The following is a 12832-nucleotide window of genomic DNA, read 5'->3' on the forward strand; positions in this document are numbered from 1 at the left end:
GGAGCACTCAAAAATTTTTTTACAAAAATTACAACAAATAAAATAGAACACAATAAGTAAAAATAACACGTAAAAGCAGAAAATATAAAATAAAAGAAAAGAAAAGAAAAAAGAGAATAAAACATAATCTATAAAGCGAGTAGCGAATTCAAATGTACTTACATGAAAGGGAAATTTTTCAAGAATGATTTAAAATATTTTCGTAACAAGATTGCTAGATTGCAAAATATGAAAGCAAAAGCGCAAATTGAGTGTAACTAGAGGAGTTTTGTTTTAAAGTGCCTTTCTTACTGCATTGCTGAAGAGCGTTTGATTTGTTAGTTACCAAGGATGGGCCCGAAAATGGATGTGCGCAAGGTAATATTATACTGGATCATTTTAGAAAATAAATATTTATTTAAGATAAAAATATAAAATAGAAAAGAGAAACATGAATTGCCTGTCTTGCACATAATTTTAGCGACGGATTTGCCCGAAATGGATTTGCACATGTGAAAAATATATCAATTAACAAAGAAATCTTTTTAGTAAATAATTTTAACCACGGATTTGCCCGAAATGGATTTGTGCATTAAAAAATTTCATAAATTAACAAAGAAATTTATTAGTAAATAATTTTACCCACGGATTTGTCCGAAATGGACTTGCACATAAAAAAATTATATAAATTAACAAAGAAAAAAAAATTTAGTACATAATTTTAGCCACGGATTTGCCCGAAATGGATTTACACGTGGAGCAATTTTATAAATTAATAAAAAAATTTTTAGTAAATAATTTTAGCCACGGATTAGCCCGAAATGGATTTGCACATGGAAAAATTATACAAATTAACAAAGAAATTATTTAGTAAATAATTTTGGCCACGGATTTTCCCAAAATGGATTTGCACATGGGAAAATTATATAAATTAACAAAGAAAATTTTTAGTAAATATATCTACAAAAATATACGATTAATTCAATGATTTTATATAGAATTTTATTACTTTAGTTGGGTATCCATTGCTTTTTTATCAAATTTTGGAAAGAGTTTATCGATTTGTTTTTTGGATAAATAAATATTACTACAAATTTCTATTCATTTCATTAAAAGTGATATTTAAATAGATGCTCTTAGAAACATTAGAATTCCAAGTAATTAGTTTATTTATATTAAAATTAATATCATTTCTTTTATCGTATAAATCAACAAAGCAGAAATTTTCTTCTTTTATAATACCCAAATCCAAAAAATTGAAATTAATATTATCATTATGATTACGAAGCAAGATTAATTCCTCGGGATTAATATCATTTAATAAAATAGTATAATCTTGAAAATTTATGATAATTAAGTCATCAATATATCTAAAAACAGATTTAATACTAAGAGTATAATTTTTTCATTATAATGCAAAAATAAGTTAGCTAAGAGAGATGAATAATTAGATCCTTGTGGTATTCCATCAGTATATATACACTGAGTGGCCAAATTATTATGACCACCTCAGAGTTTTATGCAAATGAGTTATTGCGTCACAGCGCTGCCGCTAGAGGGCGAGATAACTATAACACGGGAATGCTGGACAAGTGAGTCATCAGTTATACTGTGTTGCTTGCTCAGATATGGGAAAGAAAAGTGATTTAACTGAATTTCAACGTGGAATGATTGTGGGTGCGAGATGTGTCGGAACAAGTATCAGGAAAATGGCTGCACTTGTGAAGTGTTCTAGAGCAGCAGTTGTTAATGTATACAAAGAATGGAAAATCAAGCAAAAAACTGGGTCTCAATGTCAGACTTGTGGTTGTCACAGGGTACTGAATGGTCGATCAGAGAGAAGGCTGGCCAGGGTTGTGCAGCGCAACAGGAGAGCAACAGTGCGACAAATTGCAAGTGATCTTAATCAAGGAGCAACTGTGAACGTCTCTGAACGGACTGTTCTACGCACATTGCGCCGTATAGGGTATGGAAGCAGACGACCTGTTCGTAAGCCTCTACTGTCTGCTTTAAATAAGCGCAGACATCTCCAATTTGCAAAGGAGCACAAACATTGGACAGTAGATGGCTGGAAGAGGGTCATGTGGTCCGATGAATCACGATTTCAAATGCATCGCGCAGATGGCAGGATGAGAATATGGAGAAAACAGCACGAAAGTATGGACCCCAACTGCATTGCCACGATGCTTCAAGCTGGTGGTGGCAACGTTATGGTATGGGGAATGCTCTCTTGGTATTGTATGGGTCCTTTAATTCCTGTACCACAACGCCTTAATGCCCAAGGGTATTTAAGTATCATCGCAGATCAAATACACCCGTTTATGTCAATGGTGTACTCTGGCAGGGGTGCATACTTCTAGCAGGACAACGCTCCTTGTCATAAAGTTGGCATTTTCCTCAGAGGGTTCGAAGAGCATGACGGAGAATTTAACTTGCTTCGTTGGCAGCACAATCCCCAGATCTCAATCCAATTGAGAATTTGTGGGATGAAACTGAACGGGCGCTCAGACAAATGGATCCAGTACCGTCAAATTTGCAGGAATTGGCAAGTGCAGTTCCTCTAGCATGGTCTGGCATACCTTCTACCACCTACCAACATCTCATAGAATCCATGCCCAGACGAAGTAAGGCAGTAATACACGCAAAAGGTGGCCCAACAGCGTACTGAAGGGGTGGTCATAATAATTTGGCCACTCAGTGTATATATATATATATATATANCGTATCTTATTTTCAATCACAAATCGCCGGTTGTTATTTTTTTATTTTATTTCCAATGAGCTGCACAAGTGCGCACTCATGAGCAGACCTAGTGCGTTCTCCAGAAGTGGTATCCACTCTTTCAGGACCACCACAATGGGTGAGATATCGTTGGCCATGTTAATTTGGACGTCTAGTTTCTGCCACACTAGATGGCAGCACAAAAACTCTTATTTGGACGCTAAAGTGCACTAGGAATTTAATTTTGCCAGAATAGTCGGTTGTTATTAGAGCTGTATATATACAATAAGCAACATTTATACGCCAACATTCATGGCAATTTTGATTGCCAATTATGGTAATTTTCAATTACAGTTTTGTACAGCCTACGTACCTGTTTCGACTTGAGAAAAATTTGACTTGTCATATTCTATAAGCAATTCTTTACAGATAAAAAGGCGATAATACCCTTTTAACAACAATATAAATTCTTCTGCATCTTTTTCCTCCATACTAAATGCTAGCTTCTATAGAAAATAAAATGAACATGATTATTATTCATAAAAATATACGTATAAATTTTTTTATTCATAATTTTTTACTGACTAAAATCAAAAAGTTCTATAATCGATTCTTATGAAAAGTCTTATGTTTTATTAATTTTACTGTAATGTTAAATTTTATTCATTATAAAAAATAATTATAATTAACAAAATAAATTATAACTTAATTAAAATACAATAATCATAACTATTAACTTATGAAATGTATTGTAACTAATGAATCATAAAAATAAGTTATAATTGATTAATAAAAATTAATAATTCAAGAATTTTTTTATTGGGTTTGAGTTAAACAGCAATCTAATTTTGGTAGTTAAAATTTTAAAAATATATTACAATTTAAATCGTCTTTTGCAGCTTCATTTAAATTCTTTTGCATTCTAGTGATGATTTTTCATGTTTTAATTAACGGTTTAAAAATAGCTTTAATTATGCTCCAATTTTTATACTTGGTCTACAAACTTTTAATTAATAAAACAAACGAAGTGTCTTGTTTTTAAATCCATATATATATATATATATATATATATACGTTGGGCCCTAATTTAATTTCTTTCTTTCAAATTAGCTGCGGGGCGCACCTTGATATACTGAGGAAAAAACTTTTAGTTAGAGTGAAAATATTTAAAAAAAATTACTGCAGAGAGCATTCACTTTCCTTCATCTAAAAGAAGAGTGTAATAATAAAAAAGTCCAGTATTCCGCAATCAACCCCTTAGTATACATATTCAGAATATTTTATAACTGTCGTCGAACAGCCGACCCAATTTTTGGGGGTTTACGACTACTAATGTTTATCTTCGTAGCCTTTTAATTTTGAGCCCAATCCAGAAGACAAGGAAACTCCTGGATCTAGCATTGAGAGAAATTTTGCCTTCGTGAAGGATTTTGTGATGGAACTAACCCACATTTGCGGCACACGGAGGGGAAAATCACGAAAATCTCCCACGGTTAGCCTGACAGCAGGGGGACTCTAACCCATGATCCGTCAATCCCTGAGAATATTTTATGTCAGCACTTTGGTCGGTGCAAGCAGGATGCGGAATTCGTATCGTTCAGCCATTGCTGGGATTCAAACCCGGTTCACCTTACTGGAAGGCGAACGCTCTATCCCATGAGCCACCACGGCTCTTATTCAAAATTCTTGTAAACAAAGAAGTGAAAATAATCTCAATAAGGGTCACAAATTAATATCAGACCACTACAGATTACAAAAAAACGTAATCAAATGCTTCTGAATGAAATATTATTCAGAAAGGAAGATATTGAAAACATGGAATTCTGTTAGAATGCTGGCTTTTATGGCATGAAGGCTATTAATTAATTTTCCTCTCCTCCCAGTTTAATCCAGCGAACAAGCAGGTTTCTAAGTTTAGATCTTGCCTTTCTCCATATTAATGTTTGATTGTGATTGCATTCTTTCCTTATCTCTCAAATAATAATTTACCACACCAATTTGATCAATACATTTCTGACTTAATTCTTAACAAGGATTTTAAAAATCGTCTATGTCAACTGAGGTCGTTACAGAATATTAATGTTTAAGTTTGATTGCATTCGTTCCTTATCTCTCAAATAATAATTTACCATACCAATTTGATCAATACATTTCTGACTTGATTCTTAACACGGATTTTAAATATCGTCTATGTTAGCAGTCGTGATTACAGAATATTAATGTTTAATTTAGATTGCATTCTTTCCTTATCTCTCAAATAATAATTTACCACACCAATTTGATCAATACATTTCTGACTTAATTCTTAACAAGGATTTTAAAAATCGTCTCTGTTAACTGAGATCATTACAGAATTTTTATATTTAATCTTGATTGCATTCTTTCCTTATCTCACAAATAATAATTTGCCACACCAATTTGATCTATACATTTTTGATTTAATTCAGAATAGGGATTCCAAAAATCGTAAATGTTAACAGTGGTGATTACTGAATATTAATGTTTAATCTTGATTGCATTCGTATTCTTATCTCTCAAATAATAATTTACCACACCAATTTGATCAATACATTTCTGGTTTAATTCTTTACAGGGATTCTAAAAATCGTATATGTTAACAGAGGTGATAACAGAATTTTAATGTTTAATTTTGATTGCATTCGTATCCTTATCTCTCAAATAATAATTTGCCACACCAATTTGATCTATATATTTTTGATTTAATTTAGAATAGGGATTGTTAAAATATATGTTAACAGTGGTGAATACAGAACATCCTGTATCAATTATTATCGATGTAATGTGATAGTAAATCGAGTTCATGGTATTTTTGAAAAAAAAATAAAATCATTGCCATAAAACCTAGAAAGAGTGGTCAGAATGAAATTAAATTATATTACGCAAGTGTAATAAATAAATGATTGATAAATCAATTTTATTGCAGAAAAAAATACAAATGAACTCAGGTTTCAATACTCTCTTGGGCCACCTCTAGCTTGAATGCAGGATGGGATTCGGCATACAAGTTGCATATGATGTTCTACGGCATCCCGCCTATGCAAGTACAGGCTGGACATCCCAAAAAGAGTGTCATTTGACAATGTGGTGGTTCACATTTCCCTTTAAATCCACAGTCTGAACTGAGCTGGCCACCTGGAATTTAATTAATAACAAAAGTGCACATGGCAAATGATTTAAAAATGTACACACTGACATTTAGCACTAGGTTTACGGGACGCGTCATTTTGACGCATTTCGAATTTTATAAGGAAAATTACAAAACCCATTTGCATTTTTATTTTATCTCTTGTAATGACTTTTATCCATTGATAGAGGTAAATATAAATTGAAGTCTATTTTCTTCAAAAGCGTTGAAATATTGAAAGAAATTCTCTTTGTGGTATACCTATCTCAATTTGACGCGATCGTAATTTAGACAAAATTTTGAGTAAACATACAAACATCACGTCAATAATAAATAGGAATGTACCGATAATACATCGATCTGTTATCCGTTATCCGAAACAAGCGATAAAAAAACTGTTGCCGATAAGCAATAACAAAAAGAACAAGTGCAGAATGTCAATGATGTCAGAGTGATGTCAATTGATCAGAGAGATGTGTATAATAAAATTATTGAATAATAAAAACTTTCCATAAATATATATCTCATATTCTATTTTTTTCTTATTGTAAATAATTACATTGCTTTCTAAGTGCTGTTATATGTATTCGTTCATGCGTCAAATTGATTCGTGTTCGTAGAGATAGGTATATAAGAAACGTCCGTAAACATAGTGTTAAAATAAGGAAACTTTCTAAATTACTTAGGGTGGGTTCACAATAAGCGCTAACGTCAATATTTCAGATAATTGTTCTGCGCAAGCACTCTCAGGAGGATTTTTATCATATAAAGTCTGCGAACATCTACAAAACGAACATCGAACATCTTGCAAAAGTGAACTACGAACATCTTGCAAAAATGAACTACGAGCATCTTGCAAAAATTTTTCCGAATCCACAGCCTTGCATTTTAAGTTTTAAGTTCTGTTTAAGTTAAGATGAATTTTTTTGTAAATCAAATAAAGATTAAAACTCTGGCTCAATAACTTTTTATCACCGGTTTACTATTCTGTTTTTATGTGATTATCTATTGTTAAGCAAAATGAACAGAGTCGTACATAGACTACAGTGGGCTTCCTGCAAGATTCATAGGTTTGTCCAATCGTAGACTTGGCACAAAAAAATTTATAACTATAAAACTACAACACGAAGAGATATGAAGAGAAATTCGACTATATAATAATTTATTTCATTTCAACTTGAGATAAAATCTTAATTACGATGAAAAAGCGAAAATTGGGAAAGGTAGGGGAGAGTGGGGTCAATTGTAACAGGGTACGATTGTAACAAAGCAAAAATGTCGAGTATCGGGTTCTAGATTTGGTTCCTAGGTGGCGCACAAGGTGTATTTAATAAATCTACATGTACACCCCTGCGGGCAGCCATTTTTATGAACTTTTGAAAGAGTTACATCACAAAAGATATTTTCACGCTACGTAAGTACTTTTTTTTGGTATTAGAATATTATATTGTAACAAAGTAATTTTGTTTAAATAAAAATTATTAACCGAATATGTAAGTGGACACCTTAATTAACATTTCAAAAAAAGATTAGTTTTGTTAATTAACTGGCATTGTTTTTAACAAATGAAGCTGAAATGGCGTCTTGGGGACGATTGCAACAGCTGAAAATAAATAATCTTATGTTTACAAACCATTACTTAACTCTTTAAGAACCACCGAAAGTTTCCTGCATCATTTATATTATGTTGCATGTGCATTATTTTATTTGTCACCTTTCACAGCACAAATTAAATTTTTTAACCTTTTAAAGTTAAAAGTTTAACCCTTTAGGTCTCTGCTCATTATTATTTTTACTCCTAAAATATCACTACTGTTTTGATCAATAAAAAAATCTATCACAACTATAATAATATGTATAATTAACTATGTTTTAGTTTAATTTATGAACTGTTACAATTGACCCCACCCCGTAAGTGGGGACAATTGTAACAAGTGCACGACTGTCAAAAATTGTTAATAACTAATATAATAACATTTAAAATAAGGTATTTATTTTTTTTCTAGTAGAGGATAGTGTACTTTACTCGTCTGTCAATTAATACTAATAATATATTGGATTTCTTGATAGTTAAAAATAGTTAAGTAAAAAATGTTACGATTGACCCCACTCTCCCCTACTTAGTGTTAATTTTTTCAGAGCGTGTATAGCACTTACCACTTTAAAATGAAAGTTATCTAAATAATACATGAAAATAACACACTATCTTACAATAATTATATTTGAGGTTTAATCAAGAGTTATTATATTTATAAATTCAATTGAAAAAATATGTTATAATTTAATAAAATATTTCTGTTGTAACTCACACTGTTATTTTTTTAGAGAGCGTGCGAGAGAAAAAATAACACTCATAGTGATATTTTTTAAAGAGCGTGCAAGAGAAAAAATAACACTCATAGTGATATTTTTTCAAGAGCGTGCAAGAGAAAAAAAATAACACTCATAGTGATATTTTTTCAAAAGCGTGCAAGAGAAAAAAATAACACTCATAGTGATTGGAATTAGGATACATGAAATATTTTATGAGATTGCGTAAATAAACAATTTGAAAATTATATTTTGCTTTTTAAGAACAATAAAATACCGAATGAAAAGAAACTATTAATTTGTTGTTTTTTAATCTGTTAAATTAATGAAAAATATCGATTTTTGATTAGAAAAACCAACAGAAGAATCATTACAGCTTATACTCACAGACTATTGCTACTAATACAGCAACAACGATGAACAGCAAGAATAAATAATTCATTTTTGTGCGTTTTAAGTTATTTTCATAAATAGAGCTGAAATAATCTAGTCAGCTCTATTTATTGGTAATAATGATGTATTCAAGCAATTTTAAGTACTATTTTATGGCAAAATTTCATATTATGCTAAAATATAGTTCCAGATGGGGAAATGTTATTATTAACCATAAATAAGTTCTCTTCAACTTTTTCAACCAACTGAATAGATCATAAATTGTTTTAATACATAGGAAATTCAAACAAAACTGTACTCAATTTTAAGACTATTAAAAATCATGTATAATTTTATTAATCTAATGCGACGATATACGTAGTTTACTAAAAATAACTAAAAAGAATAGGCCTAATCTTTGAGCAATTCGTAATCGAGTAGTTGTTACGTTATTTATATTGAAGGATACCTCTTTTAGTTAGGTACGCAATATCGAAAAAAAAAATCCTTAAATGAGAAAGTATATTTTCGAACAATCTTTGAATAATTGATAAACTTGAATAATCCAGTTAAAAAAAGATCAAATAAAGAAATAATGGTTTTATTGACAGGAATGGTATAAATTATAAAAAATAATCAGAAATTTGAAAATCCGTTAAGTTTATGTTATGAAGAATGTGCGCTACTGAAAATAAAAGGAAAATCAAGCTTGGTTTAACTAATTGGCATATGTTAGCTCCAGAAATTTTTGTGGTAACACGTCTTAATATTTTAGTTTTTTCTATCTATTCAGATAATCCTTGGATTTTTTTTTATCCCTTAGAAATATTTTTTGAAATACCACTAAAAACTGCAAAAGATTTTATCGAATTTAAATTTACATAAATATTCAAAAATTATTTTTACGAATTTAAGTATTTGAACTTTTTTTTTAAAAGTTCCTTTTCACCCATTTGAGTTTTTAGTACGTTTCAAAACTCAGAACTATATAATTTAGTTTTCATTAGCGCACGCCACAGAGTTAAAATCTAAGCATTTAATAGAACTGAAATAAATCAAATAACCAAACGAATGCAAAGAATTTTTATAAATTAAAATTTCAACTAAAAACAAAAAAAGAAAACGATAAACGCATTAATCTAACTCGAATTTATGCTTTTTATCGTAGCGAGAATATGTTTGAAAAAAAATCTTTGACCGTTTTTGAAAAAAAGAAGTACAGTGAAACCTCTCGGTAAGGGCCACCTGTCGTTCCATTGAAAATTGGCCCTTATGGGGGGTGGCCCTTAAATGAGGGTGACCAAAAAATAAGATGAGGAAATCAAAATTTATGTAGAAAAAAACTGTTTATTAACATTTTAAGTTTTTATACATGTTTAAAAAAATTTTCAATTGAAGTTTGTTTACTTTTTACAATTTTTTCGCAAACAATTTTAGTTTCTAATGATTCCTTAACTCTATAAAACAAATTAGTTAAATTCGCATCATTTATTAATGCCTTGGATTGGGATATCAGTTTATTTACTTCTATTGGCGTTTCTTGGTTTGATAAATATGGCACAGGGGACTCATTCTCATTATCTGAATCAGACTGAACTCCTGAAAAAATTTAACAAATAAGTTTAAAAAAATATGTATTGTATTTTTTTAAAACTTAAAACAATGAATATAAATGTTTTACCTGTATCTAAATCATCTATAAATCTTTTCTCCCAATCTTCCAATAAATCATCGTAACATTCTAGCCCATTTTCATATTTATCTGAATTTGGGTCATATTGAATTGCAGCAGCTTTTGAAAGTTCAACCACTTCATTTTCTAAATCAGCTGCATCGATAGTGGCCTCTAAAGCTGTATTGCTTAGCTCGCATTTTTTAAAGCAATTTACAATTGTCTGTCCTTTTACATTTTCCCAGGCGTGTCTAATCCACCGAATGGCATCTAATACTGTTATAGATTGAATGATTTGTGATGAATTTTTATCACAATCTATAATAGAAAGGAGTCTTCGCAAAACAAAACATCGGTATTCTAATTTAAAGCAGCGTATAACTCCTTGGTCTAGAGGTTGAATTTCAGACGTAGTATTTGGAGGCAAGAATTGAAGCTTTACACTTTTCAAGTTTTCGTAAAATGAGTGACATGGTGCATTATCCAAAAAAAGAACCACTTTTCTGCCTTGATTTGTAATTTTATTGTCAAAACTAAACAACCAATCTTTAAATATTTCCATGGTCATCTATGCCTTCTTATTATAATGATATTTTACTCCCATTTGTAATAAATCTTTACCTTTAAAACAACGAGGTTTCTTGGAGTGCCAAATGACGATGGGCTTTCCTTTTCACCAGCAGCATTAGCACAAAAACACACAGTGAGCCTCTATTTAGCTTGTTTTCCTCCTTTGGCCTCTTCTGCTTTCTCAACTAAACTTTTGGTAGGTAAGGCACGGAAAAAAAGTCCTGTCTCATCTAAGTTATAAACATCACGATCTTCATAGCCGGCCAGAATGATTGGAAGCCTTGATTTCCAGTCTTGACACAAATCTTTATCAACATTAGCTGATTCACCACATAAAGTTTTAAAAACAATATTGTTTCTATTACAAAACTTTTAGCTAAAGAATTGGACACACCTGTTTAGATTTATGGCCTTTGCGAGAAGAAAAATGTAAAAAAATGGCTTTTTTGAGAAATTTTTTTTAAAAAAAATGGCCTTTATTGGAGGTAGTCAGGAAAATGTGGCCCTCTAATGGGAGGAAAATTAACATTATGTCTATGGGGAAAATTTTCGTTCCTCAAAATATTGGCCCTTAATAGAGGTGGCCCTTAAGTAGAGGTGGCCTTTAGGAGAAGTTTCACTGTATTTCGTTTTTTCATGTGCTGTAACATTAGAGTGGAAACTTGCTGTGTATTTATAGCAATGCTCAGTGCTAGAAAATCTTTGAGAAAAAATAATTTCTCAAACAGCTCTCTTGAACAGACTCATTGAAATTTTTCTAATGATTTCCAAAATCTGGGCCTAGGTTTTGCCTTGCATAAAAAGGCTTAGGACCCTGGCAGAAACGGTTGTAGATGAATGAAAAAGAAAAATGCCCAAAACGCTCGTCGGCATTAAATTCTTTCTGTAGTTTAATAGAAGTACTTTTAGTACAATTAATGAGTGCTACAACTGAGAGCTTGTTTGGTGATCATGTATTTATACAATTCTCCAAATCGCTCTTGTAACTGCAAATATAGGTTGATTGGTTGTTCCAAAATTCCTGTGGTGAGGTTTCTAAAATTTTTTAACTTATTGTTTTTAGATTTAACTGTTGGAAATGTAATTGTTGAAAATACATTATTAACATATGTTTTTCAAGTAATTACTGATAAGTGTTGCTCAAATAACTATTGACAAATGTTGTTCAAGCAATGGCTTAAAAATATGTGCTCGTGCTCTATCATTAGAGCAAAGACTGTTAGTATATTTCTCCGTAATTTTAATTAGGCTTATTAATTTTCGCATGTTAACAGGAAATGTTAAATTTATAAACGAAAATTTTCCTTTTAGTATTAAATTCCAACTCTGTAGTTATACTGAAGAGCCAAAAAAACTGGTACAGGCATGAGTATGCAAATAGAGGGGTATGGAGCCAATCAAAGTACAGCGCTGCGATCGGCAACGCGTATATAAGACAACGAGTGTCTAGCACAGTTCTAAGATCGGTTACTGCTGCTACAATGCCAGGTTATACACATTTAAGTGAGCTTGAACGTGGTGCTATAGTCGGAGCACGGGAGATGGGACATGGCATCTCCGAGATAGCAATGAAATTTGGATTTTCACGTACGACCATTTCACGAGTATACCGTGAGTATCGGAAATCCACCAAAATCCCCAGACATGAACATTATTGAACATATTTGGGATGCCTTGAAACGTGATGTTCAGAAACTAACCCCACCCCCTCTTACTCCCACTGGTTTATGGACAGCCCTGCAGGATTCATGGTGTCAATTATCTCCAGCACTACTTCACACATTGATCGAATCCATGCCACGTCGTGTTGCGCCACTTCTGCGTGCTCGCGGAGGCCCTACACGACATTAGGCAGGTATACCAGTTTTTTTGGCTCTTCAGTGTATTTCTGCTGTCTGCAGAGTGACCCCCTTGGGTTTTTATTCTACTTAGTTAATAATTCTCAAAATAGATATCGAATGTTAATTTTTTTCATTCCATCATATTCCCTGTGTATTTTTCCACCCACCATCGTATCAAGTTTCTAAGTTTTATGGATTATCATAGAAAATGTAGGGTAAAAC

General features: G+C 31.6%; 1 protein-coding gene and 1 long non-coding RNA gene across 2 annotated transcripts; both read right to left on the minus strand.

The window, feature by feature from the left end:
* Positions 1-5618: 5618 nt before the first annotated feature.
* On the minus strand, positions 5619-8898 carry LOC107442978 (uncharacterized). The gene is made up of 2 exons (XR_001583941.3): positions 8543-8898; positions 5619-5853 (listed from the first exon to the last, which is right to left on the minus strand). It is a non-coding gene; the product is annotated as an uncharacterized lncRNA (long non-coding RNA).
* Positions 8899-9978: 1080 nt separating this feature from the next.
* Positions 9979-10767, minus strand: LOC122271827 (tigger transposable element-derived protein 6-like). The gene is made up of 3 exons (XM_043054330.1): positions 10209-10767; positions 10053-10126; positions 9979-9984 (listed from the first exon to the last, which is right to left on the minus strand). Exons 1-3 carry the CDS (start codon positions 10765-10767, stop codon positions 9979-9981), a joined length of 639 nt encoding a protein of 212 aa, XP_042910264.1.
* Positions 10768-12832: the final 2065 nt, after the last annotated feature.

Source organism: Parasteatoda tepidariorum, chromosome 6, assembly GCF_043381705.1.
Source record: "Parasteatoda tepidariorum isolate YZ-2023 chromosome 6, CAS_Ptep_4.0, whole genome shotgun sequence".
NCBI classification, from domain to species: Eukaryota; Metazoa; Arthropoda; class Arachnida; order Araneae; family Theridiidae; genus Parasteatoda; species Parasteatoda tepidariorum.

What these genes read in the sequence shown, in the direction of transcription:
- LOC122271827 (XM_043054330.1), bottom strand. Translation starts at nt 10,767, where the DNA reads ATGACCATGGAAATATTTAAAGATTGGTTGTTTAGTTTTGACAATAAA. An exon ending in TATAGATGATTTAGATACAG is followed by an intron (nt 10,127 to 10,208) that starts GTAAAACATTTA and finishes AAATTTTTTCAG; the next exon opens with GAGTTCAGTCTGATTCAGAT.